Source organism: Dipodomys merriami, unplaced genomic scaffold, assembly GCF_024711535.1.
Source record: "Dipodomys merriami isolate MVZ:Mamm:240054 unplaced genomic scaffold, mDipMer1.0.p SCAF_32, whole genome shotgun sequence".
In the NCBI taxonomy this organism is placed as follows: Eukaryota; Metazoa; Chordata; class Mammalia; order Rodentia; family Heteromyidae; genus Dipodomys; species Dipodomys merriami.
Window position 1 is genome coordinate 301,135 of NW_027204715.1, and position 20,665 is coordinate 321,799.

The 20,665-nt window shown below is 67.0% G+C and overlaps 1 protein-coding gene and 1 pseudogene across 3 annotated transcripts in view; both read right to left on the reverse strand.

Moving 5' to 3' along the window:
- Positions 1 to 1,006: 1,006 nt before the first annotated feature.
- The window catches only part of Slc9a3 (solute carrier family 9 member A3), a 54,587-nt gene continuing 34,928 nt past the window's right edge, over positions 1,007 to 20,665 (reverse strand). For 2 of the 3 annotated variants that reach the window (XM_070042108.1, XM_070042106.1), the window contains 12 exons: positions 20,383 to 20,603; positions 19,679 to 19,881; positions 19,203 to 19,292; positions 17,980 to 18,050; positions 16,628 to 16,757; positions 14,220 to 14,335; positions 13,680 to 13,809; positions 13,362 to 13,538; positions 13,047 to 13,119; positions 12,675 to 12,788; positions 11,920 to 12,169; positions 1,007 to 3,917 (listed from right to left, as the gene is read on the reverse strand). In XM_070042108.1, the coding sequence (XP_069898209.1) occupies positions 3,914 to 3,917; positions 11,920 to 12,169; positions 12,675 to 12,788; positions 13,047 to 13,119; positions 13,362 to 13,538; positions 13,680 to 13,809; positions 14,220 to 14,335; positions 16,628 to 16,757; positions 17,980 to 18,050; positions 19,203 to 19,292; positions 19,679 to 19,881; positions 20,383 to 20,603 (1,579 nt within the window). In that variant the 3' untranslated portion in view covers positions 1,007 to 3,913. Of the gene's footprint in view, positions 3,918 to 11,915; positions 12,170 to 12,674; positions 12,789 to 13,046; positions 13,120 to 13,361; positions 13,539 to 13,679; positions 13,810 to 14,219; positions 14,336 to 16,627; positions 16,758 to 17,979; positions 18,051 to 19,202; positions 19,293 to 19,678; positions 19,882 to 20,382; positions 20,604 to 20,665 lie in introns of those variants that run through there. The other variant, XM_070042107.1, reaches the window with a different exon arrangement.
- On the reverse strand, positions 9,213 to 9,709 carry LOC138841406 (collagen alpha-2(I) chain-like; annotated as a pseudogene).

Consider the following 20,665-nt stretch of genomic DNA (forward strand, 5'->3'; position numbering starts at 1 on the left):
CCAGGTGATTTCTTGTTGCTTATGGTGGTGCCATGGTGTGGTGATGCCGCTGTGCCCGGAAGCAGGCGGCAGGAGGTTGTGAGCGCCACGGCTCATCCACTTGTGCTTCCTGCTGGCTGCTCCTGTACCAGGTCCTCAGTTCTCTCAATAAAGGAGAGACTCACCTGGGCCCAGTGAGCCCCACCCAGAGGAGGACCAACCAACGAGTCACACCTGGAGAACAAGAAACACGGCATACATTTCCCTATCCATGTGTCATGCTCTTTTCCAATACAGAGTCCCCTAAACTGTCTTTCCCTAATTCAGCTGTCCTTCATGGGGTCTGCCTTCAACAGTGCCATAGTTTTATACAGTAATCATTCATTTTAGGCTAATTAAGAGTGTTACGCCAGGGGCCGACTATGCTGCCACGGGCTGGACCGGGAAAGGAAGGCTCTACTCACCACATTTGTGTCGGCTTAATCCTTCATGGAGTGAGGGAGCTGCTACTCTATAGCTAAGTTCCTTGATGGTGGGTTTCAGAGAGTGAGGTGGTGCTTCTGGGTCACTGGTGAATTACACCAGTGGCTACCAGATGATGCTATTCCATCTGTCTCTGCTGGCATCTAGAGACAGAGTCTCCTCTGTTGAGAAAGGGTGGCATCCTGGGCAGGTGACTGTTCCCCACAGCTTTCCTCTGGAGCTCAGGGGAGGCTGAAGGGCAGGGCTACCTCACGCAGTGCTGATTGGTGCTGCCTGGAGACGGACCTAGAGTCACAAATGTGGCGTGGCAAGGTGAGAGGAAGTCACATGGGGTATGGTGGGCGCCATGCAGGAGATGTTGGGAGAGAGGTGGGGGTCCGGCCAGTGGAAGGAGCTTCCACCACACCTGTACCTCAGACTGCTTCCAAAGTCAGTCCCCCTGCTACTCACCCAGGTGCATTATCTGCTGTTTTCTGGCTCATTTGTTACATGCTGTGAATTGACCAGTTAGACTTTTCCCTAGTGGGGATTCTACTCAGACGTAAACATTTTAAAATTTATTAAACTAAAAATGTGTCTCTGGGATACCTGGACCTCATCTCAAACCCTGGCAGGCTCTACCACACAGGCACACTCTGCTACCCGCCGTCCTCGCTGGACTTCCAGAGACCGTCCTGACCACCAGGCCCTGCTGGTCTTGCTCCATTTGCTCCCTCAGACCTAGTGGACAACGTTGCTGTCATCAAAGACCTGGTCACGGTGCAGGTTTGAGCGATGGTGTGAGAGCTGCGTATGAGTGAACTGGGCCTAGTGCTTCACCTGAGGGGCCGCAACGCCCACACTAGCCCCCAGGCACGTGACCTCCTCACCCTGCCTTACAGGGAACACACAACCCTCTCCTGTTACTCCTAATGCAGACCTGTGCTCCTGAGGAACTGGATTCTTCCATCCTCCTAGAAAGATCTTTCTCTTCTAACAAAGTAAGCCCAGAATGCCCTGACATGTCTTTAATAGAACCGGTCCAGAGGTGGCGGGCTGTGCCACACACCGCTGCATATGTGAGGTTGGGGTCACGGGTGCTCGCAGTCCGCACACTGCCTCGTCCTGTGGTTGGGGTCACGGGTACTCCAGTGCACACACCACCTCGTCCTGTGGTTGGGGTCACGGGTACTCCAGTGCACACACCACCTCGTCCTGTGGTTGGGTCACGGGTGCTCCAGTCCATACACTGCCTGCCTTGTTCTGTGGTTGGGGTCACGGGCACTCCAATCCAAACACCGCCTCATCCTGTGGTTGGTTGGGATCACGGGTACTCCAATCCAAACACCGCCTCATCCTGTGGTTGGTTGGGTCACGGGTACTCCAGTCCACACACTGCCTCATCCTGTGGTTGGTTGGGTCACGGGTACTCCAGTCCACACACTGCCTTGTCCTGTGGTTGGGTCACGGGTACTCCAGTCCACACACTGCCTTGTTCTGTGGTTGGGTCACGGGTACTCCAGTCCACACACTGCCTTGTCCTGTGGTTGGTTGGGGTCACAGGTACTCCAGTCCACACACTGCCTTGTCCTGTGGTTGGTTGGGGTCACAGGTACTCCAGTCCAAACACCGCCTCATCCTGTGGTTGGTTGGGGTCACAGGTACTCCAGTCCACACACTGCCTCATCCTGTGGTTGGTTGGGTCACGGGTACTCCAGTCCACACACTGCCTTGTCCTGTGGTTGGGTCACGGGTACTCCAATCCAAACACCGCCTCATCCTGTGGTTGGTTGGGGTCACGGGTACTCCAGTCCACACACCGCCTTGTCCTGTGGTTGGTTGGGTCACGGGTACTCTAGTCCACACACCACCTTGTCCTGTGGTTGGTTGGGGTCATGGGTACTCCAGTCCACACACTGCCTTGTCCTGTGGTTGGGTCACGGGTACTCCAGTCCACACACTGCCTCGTCCTGTGGTTGGTTGGGGTCACGGGTACTCCAGTCCACACACTGCCTTGTCCTGTGGTTGGTTGGGGTCACGGGTACTCCAATCCAAATACCACCTCATCCTGTGGTTGGTTGGGGTCACAGGTACTCCAGTCCACACACCCGCTGTTCCAGCTTAGATGGAGGTGTTGCGCTTCCTTTTGCTAGGGATCAGTGTGTATAGCACACTGGACACCACAGGGCTATGGACGCGAGAAATAACAACTTCCTGGGTTTGTGTGCTCTTCAGTACCCTGTGGTCAGTGTCATGAGACAAGTAATGTCCTCTGGTGGAAATGGCCCATGCAGCCGCTGGGCAGTGGGGCGGCAGGCCTGAGGACAGGAGGTGAGGGGCCGGGCCAGGCCTGAGGACAGGAGGTGAGGGGCCGGGCCTGAGGACAGGGGGCGAGGGGCCGGGCCTGAGGACGGGGCGAGGGGCCGGGCCTGAGGACAGGGGGCGAGGGGCCGGGCCTGAGGACAGGGGGAGAGGGGCCGGGCCTGAGGACAGGGGGCGAGGGGCTGGGCCTGAGGACAGGAGGTGAGGGGCTGGGCCTGAGGACAGGAGGCGAGGGGCCGGGCCAGGCCTGAGGACAGGAGGCGAGGGGCCGGGCCTGAGGACAGGAGGTGAGGCTTGTCCCCTAATCCAGGTCCATGGAGCACGGGCGCTGCAGGAGGCCAAGGCTGGGGGTCCAGTCTGGGCGGCCCAGTGCAGCCTGGCCCCGGCTAAGGCCCTCGGGCCCACACAGGCCTCCGGGTGGGCTGCAGGGCGGGGCCGCAGGTCGGCTTGGAGTCCCGGATGGGCTTCCTCCGGTCGCCGATTGTCTGGAGGGGCGGCCGGGGGCGTGGGGAGGCTGGGGGCGTGGCCGGGGGCGTGGGGAGGCTGGGGGCGTGGCCGGGGCGTGGCCGGGGGCGTGGGGAGGCTGGGGGCGTGGCCGGGGCGTGGGGAGGCTGGGGGCGTGGCCGGGGGCGTGGGGAGGCTGGGGGCGTGGCCGGGGGCGTGGGGGAGGCTGGGGGCGTGGCCGGGGCGTGGCCGGTGGCGTGGGGAGGCTGGGGGCGTGGCCGGGGGCGTGGGGAGGCTGGGGGCGGGGCCGGGGGCGGGGCGCGCGTCTTCACCAAACACCTCAGCGGACCACGGCGGGAAGCCCGCCGGGGAGGGGGCGCGGTCCCGGGGTTCGGGCCCGGGCCCTGCGGCTCACAGCGGCGTCTCCTCCTGCTCCAGCGTGTGCGGGGCCGGCTCCCCGGGCGCGGGCAGCGAGGCCAGCTTGAGCAGCGCGGGCCGCCGGCGCCCGCGGGGCCGCTGGAAGGAACGGCGGCTGCGCACGCGCCGGGCGGCCGCCGATCGCGCATGCGCGGAGGCCGGGCCGGGCGCGGCGCTCTCCGGGCCGGCGCGCGGACGCGGGGCCCCCGCGGGGAGCTGCAGCGGCAGCGGGGCCGCCCGGCGCGGAGACGGAGACGGCTGTGCGGTCGGCGGCGCGGCGGGGCCGGGGTCACCTGCGGGAAAGCGGGGCGTGAGCGGCCGGCCGGGCGGGACCCGCACCCCGGGCCCGCGCGCAGCGGGACCTCGGCCACACCCACAGCCCGGGACCCCTGACCCCGGGGCCCCAGATCCCCGGACCCCCAGAATCACAGACCCCCGGACCCCACAGACCCCACAGACCCCCGGGCCCCACAGGCCCCACAGACCCCACAGGCCCCACAGACCCCCGGGCCCCACAGGCCCCACAGACCCCACAGACCCCAGACCCCCGGGCCCCACAGACCCCACAGACCCCACAGACCCCCGGGCCCCACAGACCCCCGGGCCCCACAGGCCCCACAGACCCCCGGGCCCCACAGGCCCCACAGACCCCCGGGCCCCACAGACCCCACAGACCCCACAGACCCCACAGGCCCCACAGACCCCCGGGCCCCACAGGCCCCACAGACCCCACAGACCCCAGACCCCCGGGCCCCACAGACCCCACAGACCCCACAGACCCCCGGGCCCCACAGACCCCCGGGCCCCACAGGCCCCACAGACCCCCGGGCCCCACAGGCCCCACAGACCCCCGGGCCCCACAGGCCCCACAGACCCCCGGGCCCCACAGGCCCCACAGACCCCCGGGCCCCACAGACCCCAGACCCCCGGGCCCCACAGACCCCACAGACCCCCGGGCCCCACAGACCCCACAGACCCCACAGACCCCCGGGCCCCACAGGCCCCACAGACCCCACAGACCCCACAGACCCCCGGGCCCCACAGGCCCCACAGGCCCCACAGACCCCCGGGCCCCACAGGCCCCACAGATCCCACAGACCCCACAGACCCCCGGGCCCCACAGACCCCACAGACCCCCGGGCCCCACAGGCCCCACAGACCCCCGGGCCCCACAGGCCCCACAGACCCCCAGGCCCCACAGACCCCCGGGCCCCACAGGCCCCACAGACCCCCGGGCCCCACAGACCCCGGGCCCCACAGGCCCCACAGACCCCCGGGCCCCACAGGCCCCACAGACCCCACAGACCCCACAGACCCCCGGGCCCCACAGGCCACACAGACCCCCGGGCCCCACAGACCCCACAGACCCCACAGACCCCCGGGCCCCACAGGCCCCACAGACCCCACAGGCCCCACAGACCCCACAGACCCCCACAGACCCCACAGACCCCACAGACCCCACAGACCCCACAGGCCCCACAGACCCCCACAGGCCCCACAGACCCCACAGACCCCACAGACCCCCGGGCCCCACAGGCCCCACAGACCCCACAGGCCCCACAGACCCCACAGACCCCCACAGACCCCACAGACCCCCACAGACCCCACAGACCCCACAGACCCCCGGGCCCCACAGACCCCACAGACCCCCGGGCCCCACAGGCCCCACAGACCCCCGGGCCCCACAGGCCCCACAGACCCCCAGGCCCCACAGACCCCCGGGCCCCACAGGCCCCACAGACCCCCGGGCCCCACAGACCCCGGGCCCCACAGGCCCCACAGACCCCCGGGCCCCACAGGCCCCACAGACCCCACAGACCCCACAGACCCCCGGGCCCCACAGGCCACACAGACCCCCGGGCCCCACAGACCCCACAGACCCCACAGACCCCCGGGCCCCACAGGCCCCACAGACCCCACAGGCCCCACAGACCCCACAGACCCCCACAGACCCCACAGACCCCCACAGACCCCACAGACCCCACAGACCCCACAGGCCCCACAGACCCCCACAGGCCCCACAGACCCCACAGACCCCACAGACCCCCGGGCCCCACAGGCCCCACAGACCCCACAGGCCCCACAGACCCCACAGACCCCCACAGACCCCACAGACCCCCACAGACCCCACAGACCCCACAGACCCCACAGGCCCCACAGACCCCACAGGCCCCACAGACCCCACAGACCCCACAGGCCCCACAGACCCCCGGGCCCCACAGGCCCCACAGACCCCCGGACCCCACAGACCCCACAGGCCCCACAGACCCCCGGGCCCCACAGACCCCACAGGCCCCACAGACCCCCGGACCCACAGACCCCCGGACCCCACAGGCCCCACGGACCCCCGGATCCCACAGACCCCCGGGCCCCACAGGCCCCACAGACCCCCGGGCCCCACAGGCCCCACAGACCCCCGGGCCCCACAGACCCCCGGGCCCCACAGGCCCCACAGACCCCACAGACCCCCAGGCCCCACAGACCCCCGGGCCCCACAGGCCCCACAGACTCCACAGGCCCCACAGGCCCCACAGACCCCACAGACCCCACAGGCCCCACAGACCCCCACAGGCCCCACAGACCCCACAGACCCCACAGACCCCCGGGCCCCACAGGCCCCACAGACCCCCGGGCCCCACAGGCCCCACAGACCCCACAGACCCCCGGGCCCCACAGACCCCACAGACCCCCGGGCCCCACAGACCCCACAGACCCCCGGGCCCCACAGGCCCCACAGACCCCCGGGCCCCACAGACCCCCGGGCCCCACAGGCCCCACAGACCCCCGGGCCCCACAGGCCCCACAGACCCCCGGGCCCCACAGGCCCCACAGGCCCCACAGACCCCCGGGCCCCACAGGCCACACAGACCCCCGGGCCCCACAGACCCCACAGACCCCACAGACCCCCGGGCCCCACAGGCCCCACAGACCCCACAGGCCCCACAGACCCCACAGACCCCCACAGACCCCACAGACCCCCACAGACCCCACAGACCCCACAGGCCCCAGAGACCCCACAGGCCCCACAGACCCCCACAGGCCCCACAGACCCCACAGACCCCACAGACCCCCGGGCCCCACAGGCCCCACAGACCCCACAGGCCCCACAGACCCCCACAGACCCCACAGACCCCCACAGGCCCCACAGACCCCACAGGCCCCACAGACCCCACAGGCCCCACAGACCCCCGGGCCCCACAGGCCCCACAGACCCCACAGACCCCACAGACCCCCGGGCCCCACAGGCCCCACAGACCCCACAGACCCCCGGGCCCAACAGACCCTACAGACCCCACAGACCCCCGGGCCCCACAGACCCCCGGGCCCCACAGACCCCCGGGCCCCACAGACCCCACAGACCCCCGGGCCCCACAGACCCCCGGGCCCCACAGACCCTACAGACCCCACAGACCCCACAGACCCCCAGGCCCCACAGACCCCACAGACCCCACAGACCCCCGGGCCCCACAGGCCCCACAGACCCCCGGGCCCCACAGACCCCACAGACCCCACAGACCCCCGGGCCCCACAGGCCCCACAGACCCCACAGACCCCACAGACCCCCGGGCCCCACAGGCCCCACAGACCCCACAGACCCCCGGGCCCCACAGACCCTACAGACCCCACAGACCCCCGGGCCCCACAGACCCCCGGGCCCCACAGACCCCCGGGCCCCACAGACCCCACAGACCCCCGGGCCCCACAGACCCCCGGGCCCCACAGACCCCCGGGCCCCACAGACCCTACAGACCCCACAGACCCCACAGACCCCCAGGCCCCACAGACCCCACAGACCCCCGGGCCCCACAGGCCCCACAGACCCCCGGGCCCCACAGACCCCACAGACCCCACAGACCCCCGGGCCCCACAGACCCCCGGGCCCCACAGGCCCCACAGGCCCCACAAGACCCCCGGGCCCCACAGACCCCACAGACCCCACAGACCCCCGGGCCCCACAGACCCCCGGGCCCCACAGGCCCCACAGACCCCACAGACCCCAGACCCCCGGGCCCCACAGACCCCACAGACCCCACAGACCCCCGGGCCCCACAGACCCCCGGGCCCCACAGACCCCCGGGCCCCACAGGCCCCACAGACCCCCGGGCCCCACAGGCCCCACAGACCCCCGGGCCCCACAGGCCCCACAGACCCCCGGGCCCCACAGACCCCAGACCCCCGGGCCCCACAGACCCCACAGACCCCCGGGCCCCACAGACCCCACAGACCCCACAGACCCCCGGGCCCCACAGGCCCCACAGACCCCACAGACCCCACAGACCCCCGGGCCCCACAGGCCCCACAGGCCCCACAGACCCCCGGGCCCCACAGGCCCCACAGACCCCACAGACCCCACAGACCCCCGGGCCCCACAGACCCCACAGACCCCCGGGCCCCACAGACCCCACAGACCCCCGGGCCCCACAGACCCCACAGACCCCCGGGCCCCACAGGCCCCACAGACCCCCAGGCCCCACAGGCCCCACAGACCCCCAGGCCCCACAGACCCCCGGGCCCCACAGGCCCCACAGACCCCCGGGCCCCACAGACCCCGGGCCCCACAGGCCCCACAGACCCCCGGGCCCCACAGGCCCCACAGACCCCACAGACCCCACAGACCCCCGGGCCCCACAGGCCACACAGACCCCCGGGCCCCACAGACCCCACAGGCCCCACAGACCCCCGGGCCCCACAGGCCCCACAGACCCCACAGGCCCCACAGACCCCACAGACCCCCACAGACCCCACAGACCCCCACAGACCCCACAGACCCCACAGACCCCACAGGCCCCACAGACCCCACAGGCCCCACAGACCCCCACAGGCCCCACAGACCCCACAGACCCCACAGACCCCCGGGCCCCACAGGCCCCACAGACCCCACAGGCCCCACAGACCCCACAGACCCCACAGACCCCACAGACCCCCACAGACCCCACAGACCCCACAGGCCCCACAGGCCCCACAGACCCCACAGGCCCCACAGACCCCACAGACCCCACAGGCCCCACAGACCCCCGGGCCCCACAGGCCCCACAGACCCCCGGGCCCCACAGACCCCCGGGCCCCACAGACCCCACAGGCCCCACAGACCCCCGGACCCCACAGACCCCCGGACCCCACAGGCCCCACGGACCCCCGGATCCCACAGACCCCCGGGCCCCACAGGCCCCACAGACCCCCGGGCCCCACAGGCCCCACAGACCCCCGGGCCCCACAGACCCCCGGGCCCCACAGGCCCCACAGACCCCACAGACCCCCGGGCCCCACAGACCCCCGGGCCCCACAGGCCCCACAGACCCCACAGGCCCCACAGGCCCCACAGACCCCACAGACCCCCGGGCCCCACAGGCCCCACAGACCCCACAGACCCCACAGACCCCCGGGCCCCACAGGCCCCACAGGCCCCACAGACCCCCGGGCCCCACAGGCCCCACAGACCCCACAGACCCCACAGACCCCCGGGCCCCACAGACCCCACAGACCCCCGGGCCCCACAGACCCCACAGACCCCCGGGCCCCACAGACCCCACAGACCCCCGGGCCCCACAGGCCCCACAGACCCCCGGGCCCCACAGACCCCCGGGCCCCACAGGCCCCACAGACCCCCGGGCCCCACAGGCCCCACAGACCCCCGGGCCCCACAGGCCCCACAGGCCCCACAGACCCCACAGACCCCACAGACCCCCGGGCCCCACAGGCCACACAGACCCCCGGGCCCCACAGACCCCACAGACCCCACAGACCCCCGGGCCCCACAGGCCCCACAGACCCCACAGGCCCCACAGACCCCACAGACCCCCACAGACCCCACAGACCCCCACAGACCCCACAGACCCCACAGGCCCCACAGACCCCACAGGCCCCACAGACCCCCACAGGCCCCACAGACCCCACAGACCCCACAGACCCCCGGGCCCCACAGGCCCCACAGACCCCACAGGCCCCACAGACCCCCACAGACCCCACAGACCCCCACAGACCCCACAGACCCCACAGACTCCACAGGCCCCACAGACCCCACAGGCCCCACAGACCCCACAGGCCCCACAGACCCCACAGGCCCCACAGACCCCCGGGCCCCACAGGCCCCACAGACCCCCAGGCCCCACAGACCCCCGGGCCCCACAGACCCCACAGGCCCCCCAGACCCCCGGACCCCACAGGCCCCACGGACCCCCGGATCCCACAGTCCCCGGACCCCACAGGCCCCACAGATCCCCAGGCCCCACAGACCCCCGGACCCCACAGGCCCCACAGACCCCCCGATCCCACAGACCCCCGGACCCCACAGACCCCCGATCCCACAGACCCCCGGACCCCACAGACCCCCGGACCCCACAGACCCCACAGGCCCCACAGACCCCCGGGCCCCACAGACCCCCGGACCCCACAGACCCCACAGACCCCCGGACCCCACAGGCCCCACAGACCCCCGGACCCCCGGATCCCACAGACCCCGGACCCCACAGGCCCCACAGATCCCCAGGCCCCACAGACCCCCGGACCCCACAGGCCCCACAGACCCCCCGATCCCACAGACCCCCGGACCCCACAGACCCCCGATCCCACAGACCCCCGGATCCCACAGACCCCCGGACCCCACAGGCCCCACAGACCCCTGGGCCCCACAGACCCCCTGACCCCACAGACCCCCGGGCCCCACAGACCCCCGGGCCCCACAGACCCCCTGACCCCACAGACCCCCGGGCCCCACAGACCCCCTGACCCCACAGACCCCACAGACCCCCGGACCCCACAGACCCCCGGGCCCCACAGACCCCAGACCCCCGAACCCCACAGACCCCGGGCCCCACAGACCCCAGGCCCCACAGACCCCCGGACCCCACAGACCCCACAGACCCCGGGCCCCACAGACCCCCAGACCCCACAGACCCCCGGACCCCACAGACCCCGGGCCCCACAGACCCCACAGACCCCCGGATCCCACAGACCCCACAGACCCACCAGACCCCCGGACCCCACAGACCCCCGGGCCCCGCTGACCCCCCCAGACCCCTGGGCCCCCCAGACCCCTGGGGCCCCACAGACCCCTGGGGCCCCACAGACACACGGCCCCCCAGACACCTAGGACCCCACAGACCCCCGGGATCCCCAGGACCCCCAGACCCCACAGACCCCCAGGACCCCACAGACCCCTAGGCTCCACAGACTCCACAGACCCCCGGCCCCACCAGACCCCCAGGACCGCACAGACCCCAGGCCCCTGGTCCTCCCCAGACCCCCAGACCCCCAGACCTCCGGGCCCCACCAGAAGCCCAGGACCCACAGACCCCCGGGCCCCACAGACCCCACAGACCAACCCCCGGGTCCCACAGACCCCCGGGACCCCCAGACCTCAGGGCCCCACCAGACCCCCGGGACCCCCAGACCCCACAGACCCCTGGGCCCCACAGACCCCCAGGCCCCGCCAGACTCCCAGACCTCAGGTTTCCCAGACCACCCAGGTTCCCAGATCCCCAGTCTCCCCGGACCCCCCAGGCTCATGGATCCCCCAGGCTCCCAGATCCCTGAACCCCAGGCCCCCGGATCCCCCAACTCCCCGACCCCCCCAACCACTGGACCCCCAGGACCTTGTACCCCCAGGCTCCCCGACCACCGGATCCCCAGGCCTCCAGGCTCCCTAGCCACCAGATCCCCAGGCTCCCCGGACCCCCAGGCTCCCCGGACCCCCCAGGCTCCCCGGACCCCCCAGATTCCCCAGGCTCCCTGAATCCCCAGGCCTCCGGATTCCCAGACCCCGGGATCCCCCAGGCCCCCGGACCCCCAGGCGCCCCAGATCCCAGGCACCCCGGAGCCCCCAGGACCCACCTGCTCCTTCCCAGCCTCCCCTGCCCCTTCCCTGCCCCTTCCCCAGTGGTCGGAGGCTGGAAGCGACCCCTACCCTCCCCGACCTGTCCCCTAGCACTCCCTGGTGGCTCCTAGCCTTCTGCTCCGGTCTCTCTGGACACACGTGAGACCCAGCCACCACCCCACAGCCTATGGCCAGCTAGAGATCTGAAGTAACTCCTCACAGTCCCCGCAAGTCAGATTCCCACCTCCCTCTGTGCGTAGCCCCGGCCGGCCTGGGCACCCTGTGAAACCCAGGCTCTGCTTCTGCCTCCCGGGTTCTGGGACTATAGGCAAGTGCCACCATGCCAGACCTCAGACCAGTCAGCCACACAGAGGACCTGGGGACAGGTTCTAGAGGGAAAAAAGAGCTGAGGAGAGTCTGGAAAGGGACCTGAAGAAAACAGCTGAGAAAAGAGCAGGTGTTAGGGAACAAGGACCCGTTACATGTGTGTGGACTCCGGGACAGCGCCAGGAGGCCGCTCCTCCGAGCCATCGGCCAGAAGAAAGGAGTCCACCGATTTGTTGCTGAGACGGAATGGCGTCAGACGGCGGAAGTTGCCGGGAGAGTGGGGGATCTGAACTCGGGCCCTCTGAGAGGGTACCACGGTCTCCCCAGGGGACAACCAGGGCGGCACCCTGGACAGGAGGCTCGGGTCCAGATCCTCATCCGGGGAGAACACGGGGTTGTCAATGCCTAGGAAAAAGGGCAGCAGCTGGTCAGCCCCCAGAAGCATCTGCAGCGCGGGAGGAGGGCCAGACGCCAGCTGCTCGGTCGCCATCGCTGCAGGTGCTGGAGGGCCCGTCCGGCTCTCTTCGCTCTCCTGTGGCTGCTTCCCGGGCCGCTCGGCTGGCTCTCTAACCACTTCAGCCATGCCTCTAGCCCAGCTTTTATTATTATTTTTTTCTATCTTGGCGATAGAGTCTAACAAGCTTAACTGCAGGGGCGTCCTGAGTTACAGTCCTCCAGATCTCAGCTAGGATTATAGGCATGAGCCCCAGCACCAGACAGTACTGTACCTTTTAGTTTGTGGGGCCGCGCACGCCAAGCCTTCCCTCCAACCTGGGACCCCACAAACTGCAGCCAGGTTGGGCATACGCTCCTCCTCTCCACACAGAGACCGTGGCTGATCCGCCAGAAGCACCAGCCATCTGAGCGGAGGAGGACGGCGCTGGGAGCCTGGCCCGGCCTCCGCTCTCACCTGCTGGGGAGTCTAAGGCCACGTCCTTCGTGACATTCGCTAGGAACTCGATTCCCCCGCTGGTTTCCTCTGCTTGGTAGTCCGGTGCCTCCTCGGGCTCTGAAAGCTCCAGCTCTGTGGGGAGGAGGTAGGGGTGAGCGTGACACGGGTCACACGCTTGCTGTGTGCCGTGGGCTTGTTCTCTACCGCTCTGACCCTGCAGTGCTGGCAGCAATGGGGACGCCCCCTATGTGTGGCTGGCCTTTTGTTGTTGTTGTGGGGGGTGTTGAACAGGAAGGAAAGGCAGCACTGGGACTGAGGGTGGGCAGGGCGGGGGGGTGGAGGGCGCTGGAGCCCCAGGCCGGGGGTCCTCTGGTGAGGGGTGCGCAGTACCTTTCTCCTGGAGGATGAAGCTGAGTGCGGGATTCTCCACCGGCAGCTTTCCATTGGGGATACTGCTGTTCCTCTGTGGACAAAAGGGGTCCTTGGAGACGCGTCCACCCCAGGCCGGGGGCCAGGCCCAGGGGAGGGGGCCTGGGCCATGGGGCTGCCCAAGAGGCCGTGGAGGGGTCTTTGCAGACCCCAGTGACCCCACCCGTGACCCCCCACCTCACACCCCGGCGGATGACCCTGCCCATGACCCCAATCGCCCCAACAGCCTGGCCTGTTCACTCTCCCTGACCCATGACCCGGCCCCCAGCACCTTACCCGCTTCTGCGCGCGCTCCCTCTTGTACAGCTTTGCTGCCTTCTTATTCTGGTTGAGGCCCAACTTGGCTGACTTGAAGGACTCCAGGCGCTTCCTCATGGTCCTGTGGAAAATCTCCTTGTCCTGCTTCTCGTCCTCGCTCGGCGTGAGCTCATGCCGACTGTAGAGGTGCTTGTACTGCAGAGGTGGCCGCAGTGGTCAGGCTGGGCTGCACAGGATCCCCGCAGGGAGGGTGGGGGGGAGCGCGGGGGGGCGGGCTCAGGAAGGACCCCATCGCCAGCAAGGCGCCCCGAGCGCATGGCCCGCCCCCCAGCCCACCTCCTGCCGGGGCTTGTACAGGTACTGCTGCAGCGTGTGGTGAGTGACCATGTCCTCGGTGTCTCGGATGCTCTTCCGCCTCTGTTCCAGGGACTGCATGTCCAAGCACACGGTGCTGACATTCTCCCTCCTGCACAGGACCCTTGCTTAGTCCGGGGCTCCTGCCCAGGCCTGGGCTCCCGGACACCGGGCCAGCTCTCTGCTCCTCAAGGCTTTGGATTGACTCCCACAGACCTTCTGGCCTTCTCACACACCCACACCCGCTCACAGGATCCCCTCCAAAGCGTAGCTCGGAGCTTGAGCCACCTTCCATATCCCGGCCTAGAAGAGGCTGCTGTGGGTCCCTTTCCCCCCTCCCTCCCTTCTTCCCTCCCTCCCTCCCTCCCTCCCTCCATTCTTCCTGCCTAGGGTGGACTTCTTCAGGAGGAAATGTAGGCTCCCACCCTGGACCACCCCCATTTACAACCCCTGCTTAGAGGGACCCGCGCCCACCAGCAGGCTCCAAGGCCTCTTCCAAAACCTGTCACTGGAGACACGTACAAGAGGTAGGAGACAGAGGCCTCCACGGTGGACGGACGAGGTGTGCTGAAGTCCACGTTGACCATGTTGTCTGTGCTTGGGGAGCGAATGAAGGCCAGAGACCCTCGGCGCTCTCCCTGCAAGGAGACAGCCTCCTGAGCGCACCGCGCCAGTGCGCAGCGCCTGCCAGGCGAAGGCTGACACCAGCCCGGGGTCCTAGCAAACAGAGACGGAACCGGGGGGCTAGCCCACCCCAAGCCCTTGTGTAATTGTGAGCGACACCCCACTGCTCTGGCTGAGACAAACCACAAGCTGAGAAGCCACAGCCAAGCCCCCGGGGGGCAACCAAGACAGAACTGCCTGGGAAGGCGGCCACGGGGCCTGAGAACCCTCCATGCGCATGGGCGGGCGGTGGCCTCCGGCCCAGAGCAGTCTTAGGTGAAGACAACCCAGCCTGATGGGTGGGAGTCAGCCAAGGGCACGGCCTTGGAGCACAGGTCATGGTGGTCTACAGCCTGAAGGGCCCCAGGGAAGAGAGCCAGTCCTGGCCGGTGTCACTATGTCCCCATGGCTGTCCTCCACAGTTTTTGAGATCGGACAGGCCTGTGCCTTCCTTCAGAGGAGACGCTCGGAGGAAGGTCCAGGAGCTGGCTTCCCTTGACCAGGTCAGATCAGGGAGGGTGTCCTGGGGCTCCAAGAGTGCCAGGCAACATCAGGAGGAAAGCAGACGGCTCTCCAAGCCGAGGAGCATGGCTGGGGGTCTGGCCGTGTGTGGGAACAGGCACAGGGCAGGACTACCCCAGGGCCCGGGAGCCATGGCTCCTGGGGTGATGGGTAAGGATACACTGGCTGGTGGGGGACCGAGAGAAAGCTCATCCCTGCTTGGCACCCACACTACAAGGAGGTCAGAGCCCAGGAGCAGCTCAGAGACCTCCAGCCCAGCCCTTTCCGTCTTCCCTCGAGTCACAGAGGTGACCAGGGCATCCCCCCAAAAGTTGGGTCTTTTGCCTTCTGCATGATCTCTGAGGCTGAGGCCGCTCTGAATGGCAGTGTCCTGGAGGACCTGTGCAGAGTTAAAACCCACAGAGCCCGGGGCTGGGAATATCTGTGGGACACACATGGGACACAGGAGGACGGGGCACGAATGGTCACACACATGGCTTCTGTCTTCCAGGACCTGCCGTGACCTGCCCTTCACTCCTCTGACCCCACACATCCTGTTCTCTGGCTGGAGCTGAGGTGGGTGCTTGCTGAGCACAGCCAGTGCCTTGCCCTTCTCCACACTGCCAACCTGGCTCTCCAAGGTCCCACCTGGAGGTGTCTGGACACACGTGTGTGTGTCCCTAACAGACTTGGGAGAGGCCTGTTTGCCTGGGGGAGGCAGGAGATAGAAGCACCATTCTTGTGATTCCTTGGTGTGTCTGCACATCTATGTGTACCATGTGTGAATAGGCATGTGTGTGCATGCACATGTGTATATATGTGCATTGACACGTGCACGTGTTTGTGCATGCATACATTATACACTGCATATGCTGACCACATGTGTGCATGCATACATATATGTTTATGAATAGATGCACACCTACACACTTGTGTGTGGTGTTTGCATGCACACATATTACATGAATAGATGAGTTGTGTGCATGTGTGCACAGGCATAAGTGCAGGAATGAGCGCATATGTGTATGCATCTGTACTGTACCCGTGTGTGTGCATGTGATTGTGCACATGCATACCCCTGTGCTTGTGTGCATGCAGTTTGTGTGCATGTATGAGTACACACATGTATGGCATGTGCAATTATGTGTGTGTCTACTTGTGCACACATATGTGTATGTCAGGGGCCTTGGTCCAGTACTCTCTTCCTGCTTTCCTGACCTCTCCTGTCTCTGAAGAGAAAGTGCAGGAGTTCAGAGGTCTGACGTCACACTGAGACACACCACAACCATTGCCCAAGGGAGAGTCCTGGGTCTGTGCCTGTTTCTCACGAGGGATGGGGCACTAACCCTATTTCTGGAGTACTGGAGGACATGCAGGGGCCACGCACGCAGGGGGTATGCCCCCCGCCCGCCAGACCGCACCCCGCCCGCCAGACCACCCCCCGCCCGCCAGACCACCCCCCGCCCGCCAGACCACCCCCCGCCCGCCAGACCGCCCCCCGCCCGCCAGACCACCCCCCGCCCGCCAGACAGACCACCCCCCGCCCGCCAGACAGACCACCCCCCCGCCCGCCAGACAGACCACCCCCCGCCCGCCAGACAGACCACCCCCCGCCCGCCAGACCACCCCCCGCCCGCCAGACCACCCCCCGCCCGCCAGACCACCCCCCGCCCGCCAGACCACCCCCCGCCCGCCAGACCACACCCAGCGCCCATGTGCCTTAGCCCTCAGTTCTCCAGCTGAAGACAAATGGAATGTTCTGGTACCTCAGCCACATAGCTAATAGCATCCTTCAGGTTCAGCTCGTGGAAAACATTCAGAATCCGATCTCGAGACTTCTGGGCTGACCTTCTCATGAGGACCTTGCTGAGGAACCTCCTGTCGAAGTTGGACCACCTGGGCGGAGAGCACACAGCATCGGCCAGTGCCCGGCCCCCCACAGGGCGAGGGCAGACAGAGGTCCCCACAGAAGGGGTGGCCCGGCAAGACCCTCTTCCCTGCTGGGCTCTGTGAACACCCTGAAGGTGCCGGCCTCCCGCTGCCCTGCCTCGTGCCCCGTTTGTCCTCCCGTCTGGCAGTGCTTATCATCTACAGGCGTGCAGGGAGGCAGCTGCCATCTGTGCTACACTCGGAACAAGTGTCCAGGTCAGCATCTGACCTGGACAGGTGGTACAGGAAGGGTCTAGAGTGGAGATGCTGTGGCCAGTGATAGCCCCAGACCACACTGCCTGGGGGCTCGGCTCAAGGTCACTCTGCAGCTTCAAGTGGTCCAACACAGAGGAATTTTTATGCGTGTGTGCTGGTCCTGGGCTTGAACTCAGGGCCTGGGCATTGTCCCAGAGCTTTTGTGTTTAAGGTTGGAGCTCTACCATTGGAGCCAAAGCCCAACTTCTGGCTTTTCAGTGGTTAACTGGAGATAAGAGTCTCACAGACATTCCTGCCATGGCTGGCCTTGAACCGTGATCCTCAGATTTCAGCCTCCTGGGTAGCAAGGATGACAGGCGTGAGCCACCAGCTGATGATTTCAGTTTCATGAACAAAATCATGTAAAATATGTATGGGCTACTAACCCTTCCTCTGTGGGTGAGTGAGGAAAGTGATATAGTTTCTGATTTTTAATTCTCACGTAATTTAGAATTAAGTGTCCTTGAGATGGAAAAGCAGCAGACATAAGATTTGCGTTTCTGGCTTGTGACCCCCACCTCCTCTGCGGTGTTCACTTCCTTTACCTTGTACGGGTCTGGTCCAGAGCTGGTCCCCAGCCAAGGGGACACACAGCCCTGGTCGGTTGTTAGGATGTTACACACACACACACACACACACACACACACACACACACACACACACAACACACACACACACACACACACACACACACACACACACACACTTCAGGACCAGCCTTGAAACCAGATAATTCAGGCACTGGCCTCCGACAGAAACTGGGCTTTGTGGTGCTTGAATCTTGGTGACGCGATTGCGGTGGCTTTGCTGTTGGTGGCCCTGGCTCACCTGTGCCTTGCTGCCTAGGATCAAGGGGCTGCTTACTAAAAGGTGAGCGAGCAGGGGTCCAGAGCAAGTCATCCCACGTTAGCCAGCCAGACTACAGGCTACTTACTTATCTCTGAGATAATTGTGTCCAATTTGCCCAGAAATGTCCTCGATGGCTGAGAGGATGTGATCAAAAGCCTTTCAAGGGGTAAAAAAAATCCTGATTGACCTTCCTCACCCCTGCCCCTGCCCCTCCAAGCCCTCACCCCCGCCCCTCCAAGCCCTCACCCCTGCCCCTGCCCCTCCAAGCCCTCACCCCCGCCCCTCCAAGCCCTCACCCCTGCCCCTGCCCCTCCAAGCCCTCACCCCCACCCCTCCAAGCCCTCACCCCTGCCCCTCCAAGCCCTCATCCCTGCCCCTCCAAGCCCTCACCCCTGCCCCTGCCCCTCCAAACCCTCACCCCTGCCCCTCCAAGCCCTCACCCCCGCCCCTCCAAGCCTTCACCCCTGCCCCTCCAAGCCCTCACCCCTGCCCCTCCAAGCCCTCACCCCCGCCCCTCCAAGCCCTCACCCCTGCCCCTGCCCCTCCAAGCCCTCACCCCTGCCCCTCCAAGCCCTCACCCCTGCCCCTCCCTCCAAGCCCTCACCCCTGCCCCTCCAAGCCCTCACCCCTGCCCCTCCAAGCCCTCACCCCTGCCCCTGCCCCTCCAAGCCCTCACCCCTGCCCCTCCAAGCCCTCACCCCTGCTCCTCCCTCCAAGCCCTCACCCCTGCCCCTCCAAGCCCTCACCCCCACCCCTCCAAGCCCTCACCCCTGCCCCTGCCCCTCCAAGCCCTCACCCCTGCTCCTCCCTCCAAGCCCTCACCCCTGCCCCTCCAAACCCTCACCCCCGCCCCTCCAAACCCTCACCCCTGCCCCTCCAAGCCCTCACCCCTGCCCCTCCAAGCCCTCACCCCTGCCCCTCCCTCCAAGCCCTCACTCCTGCCCCTCCAAGCCCTCACCCCTGCCCCTCCCTCCAAGCCCTCACCCCTGCCCCTCCAAGCCCTCACCCCTGCCCCTCCCTCCAAGCCCTCACCCCCGCCCCTCCAAGCCCTCACCCCTGCCCCTCCAAGCCCTCACCCCTGCCCCTCCCTCCAAGCCCTCACCCCTGCCCCTCCAAGCCCTCCCCCTGCCCCTAGAAGACCTCACCCCTGCCCTTCCCCCTCCAAGTCCTCCCCCTGCCCCTCCCCCTCCAAGCCCTTACCCCTGTCTCTTCCCCTCCAAGCCCTCACCCCTGTCTCTTCCCCTCCAAGCCCTCACCCCTGCCCCTGCCCCTCCCTCCAAGCCCTCACCACTGCCCCCCCACCCCTACCCGGCCATGCAGCTTCTCATTGAGCTTTGGCTCTCTCTGCTCACTCCTCTTCACCTTCAGCCACTGCACCAGGGGCTTGATGGTCAGGCCCTAGAAGACAGACCGTAGCGGCTCTAGCACCAGCCCCACACCCCAGACCCCATGCCTGTGCGCGACACATACAACAGGGTATGGTACCGGGCCCCTCCTCCCACACTGGGGCCCCCACCCCAGCCAGCCACCCCTGCTGGGCGGCTGGGCAGCGCCGGCATGCTGACCGGGCGTTGTCTGGGCCACTGCCTGGAGGAGCACTTAGGGCGAAGTGTGCTGCGTCCCCTGGGCCGTGGAGCCTACAAAACACGCCCAGTTACTAAAATTACAAAACCCAGTTTGAGTCTGGAGCCTGGAAATGTTCACCCTCCTGCCATGCCGGAGCGGCCACCGCTCAGGAAGGGACTGCGGCCTGGGCTTGGGGGGGGAGGGCAGCCCCGCCATACCTGGAAGATGACCGTGAAGAAGACCACAATGAGCGTGGTGCTGACAAACAGGTCTTTCTCCTTGACCTTGTCCTTGTCCAGAAGCACAACCAAGGCGTAGGCCACAGCCCCACGCAGCCCGCCGTAGGACATGACCACCTGGTCGATGGTCTCCAGCTGCACCATACGGTAGCGGTTCAAGATCCAGGTCTGTAGGACCACGCCTGTGTGGGGAGGGGGCTCAGGGCCGTGCTGCCTCCCCGTGCCCCCAGGGCTCTTCTGCCACCAACTGGGGACGGCGTGGCGGTCCCCGCGTGGCTCTTTCCCACAGCCCTGTCCCTCCGTCCCCCCTGTGCCCCAGCCGACTGGGGACAGCGTGGCGGTCCCCGCGTGGCTCTTTCCCACAGCCCTGTCCCTCCGTCCCCCCTGTGCCCCAGCCGACTGGGGACAGTGTGGTGGTGGGCTCAGATGCACCTTCTGGTGGTGTTCTCTGAAGGAGGGAGTGACAGGACTCTGGCCTAGGCTCCATCTCCCATCCTCCTGACCTTATCCCTGGGTGAGTTAGAGGGAAGGAAATGGGTTCCCTCTAGGTTCTGGTACCTTCCACCTTGATCCCCCTAGGCTGCACCCAGCCTGCTCTTTATGGGGTCAAGGCCCAGATCCTTGAGTGCTGTCTCGGGGCCCCGAATCCATAGCCAGCGGCCCGAGGGAGGCTGGACACTCACCAATAGCCCGGTACACAGAAATGAAGACCAGAGTGAGCAGCACGAAGGCCGTGTTCCACGTCCAGATGAGTGGGTCCACGGCCGAGATGCCCAGGAACATGAAGATGATGGTCTCAGCCCCGCTGGCCAGCATCTTCATGGTGTAGCGCACGGTGGTGGCTGACTGCTCCGAGATGTTGGCCTTCACGTACTTCTGACAGCAGATGCCACAGAAGGTGATGCTGAGGAGCGGAGGCCGCGTGAGCCTGTGGTGTGTCCTCCCTTTGGGGGCAGGGCCCTCAGG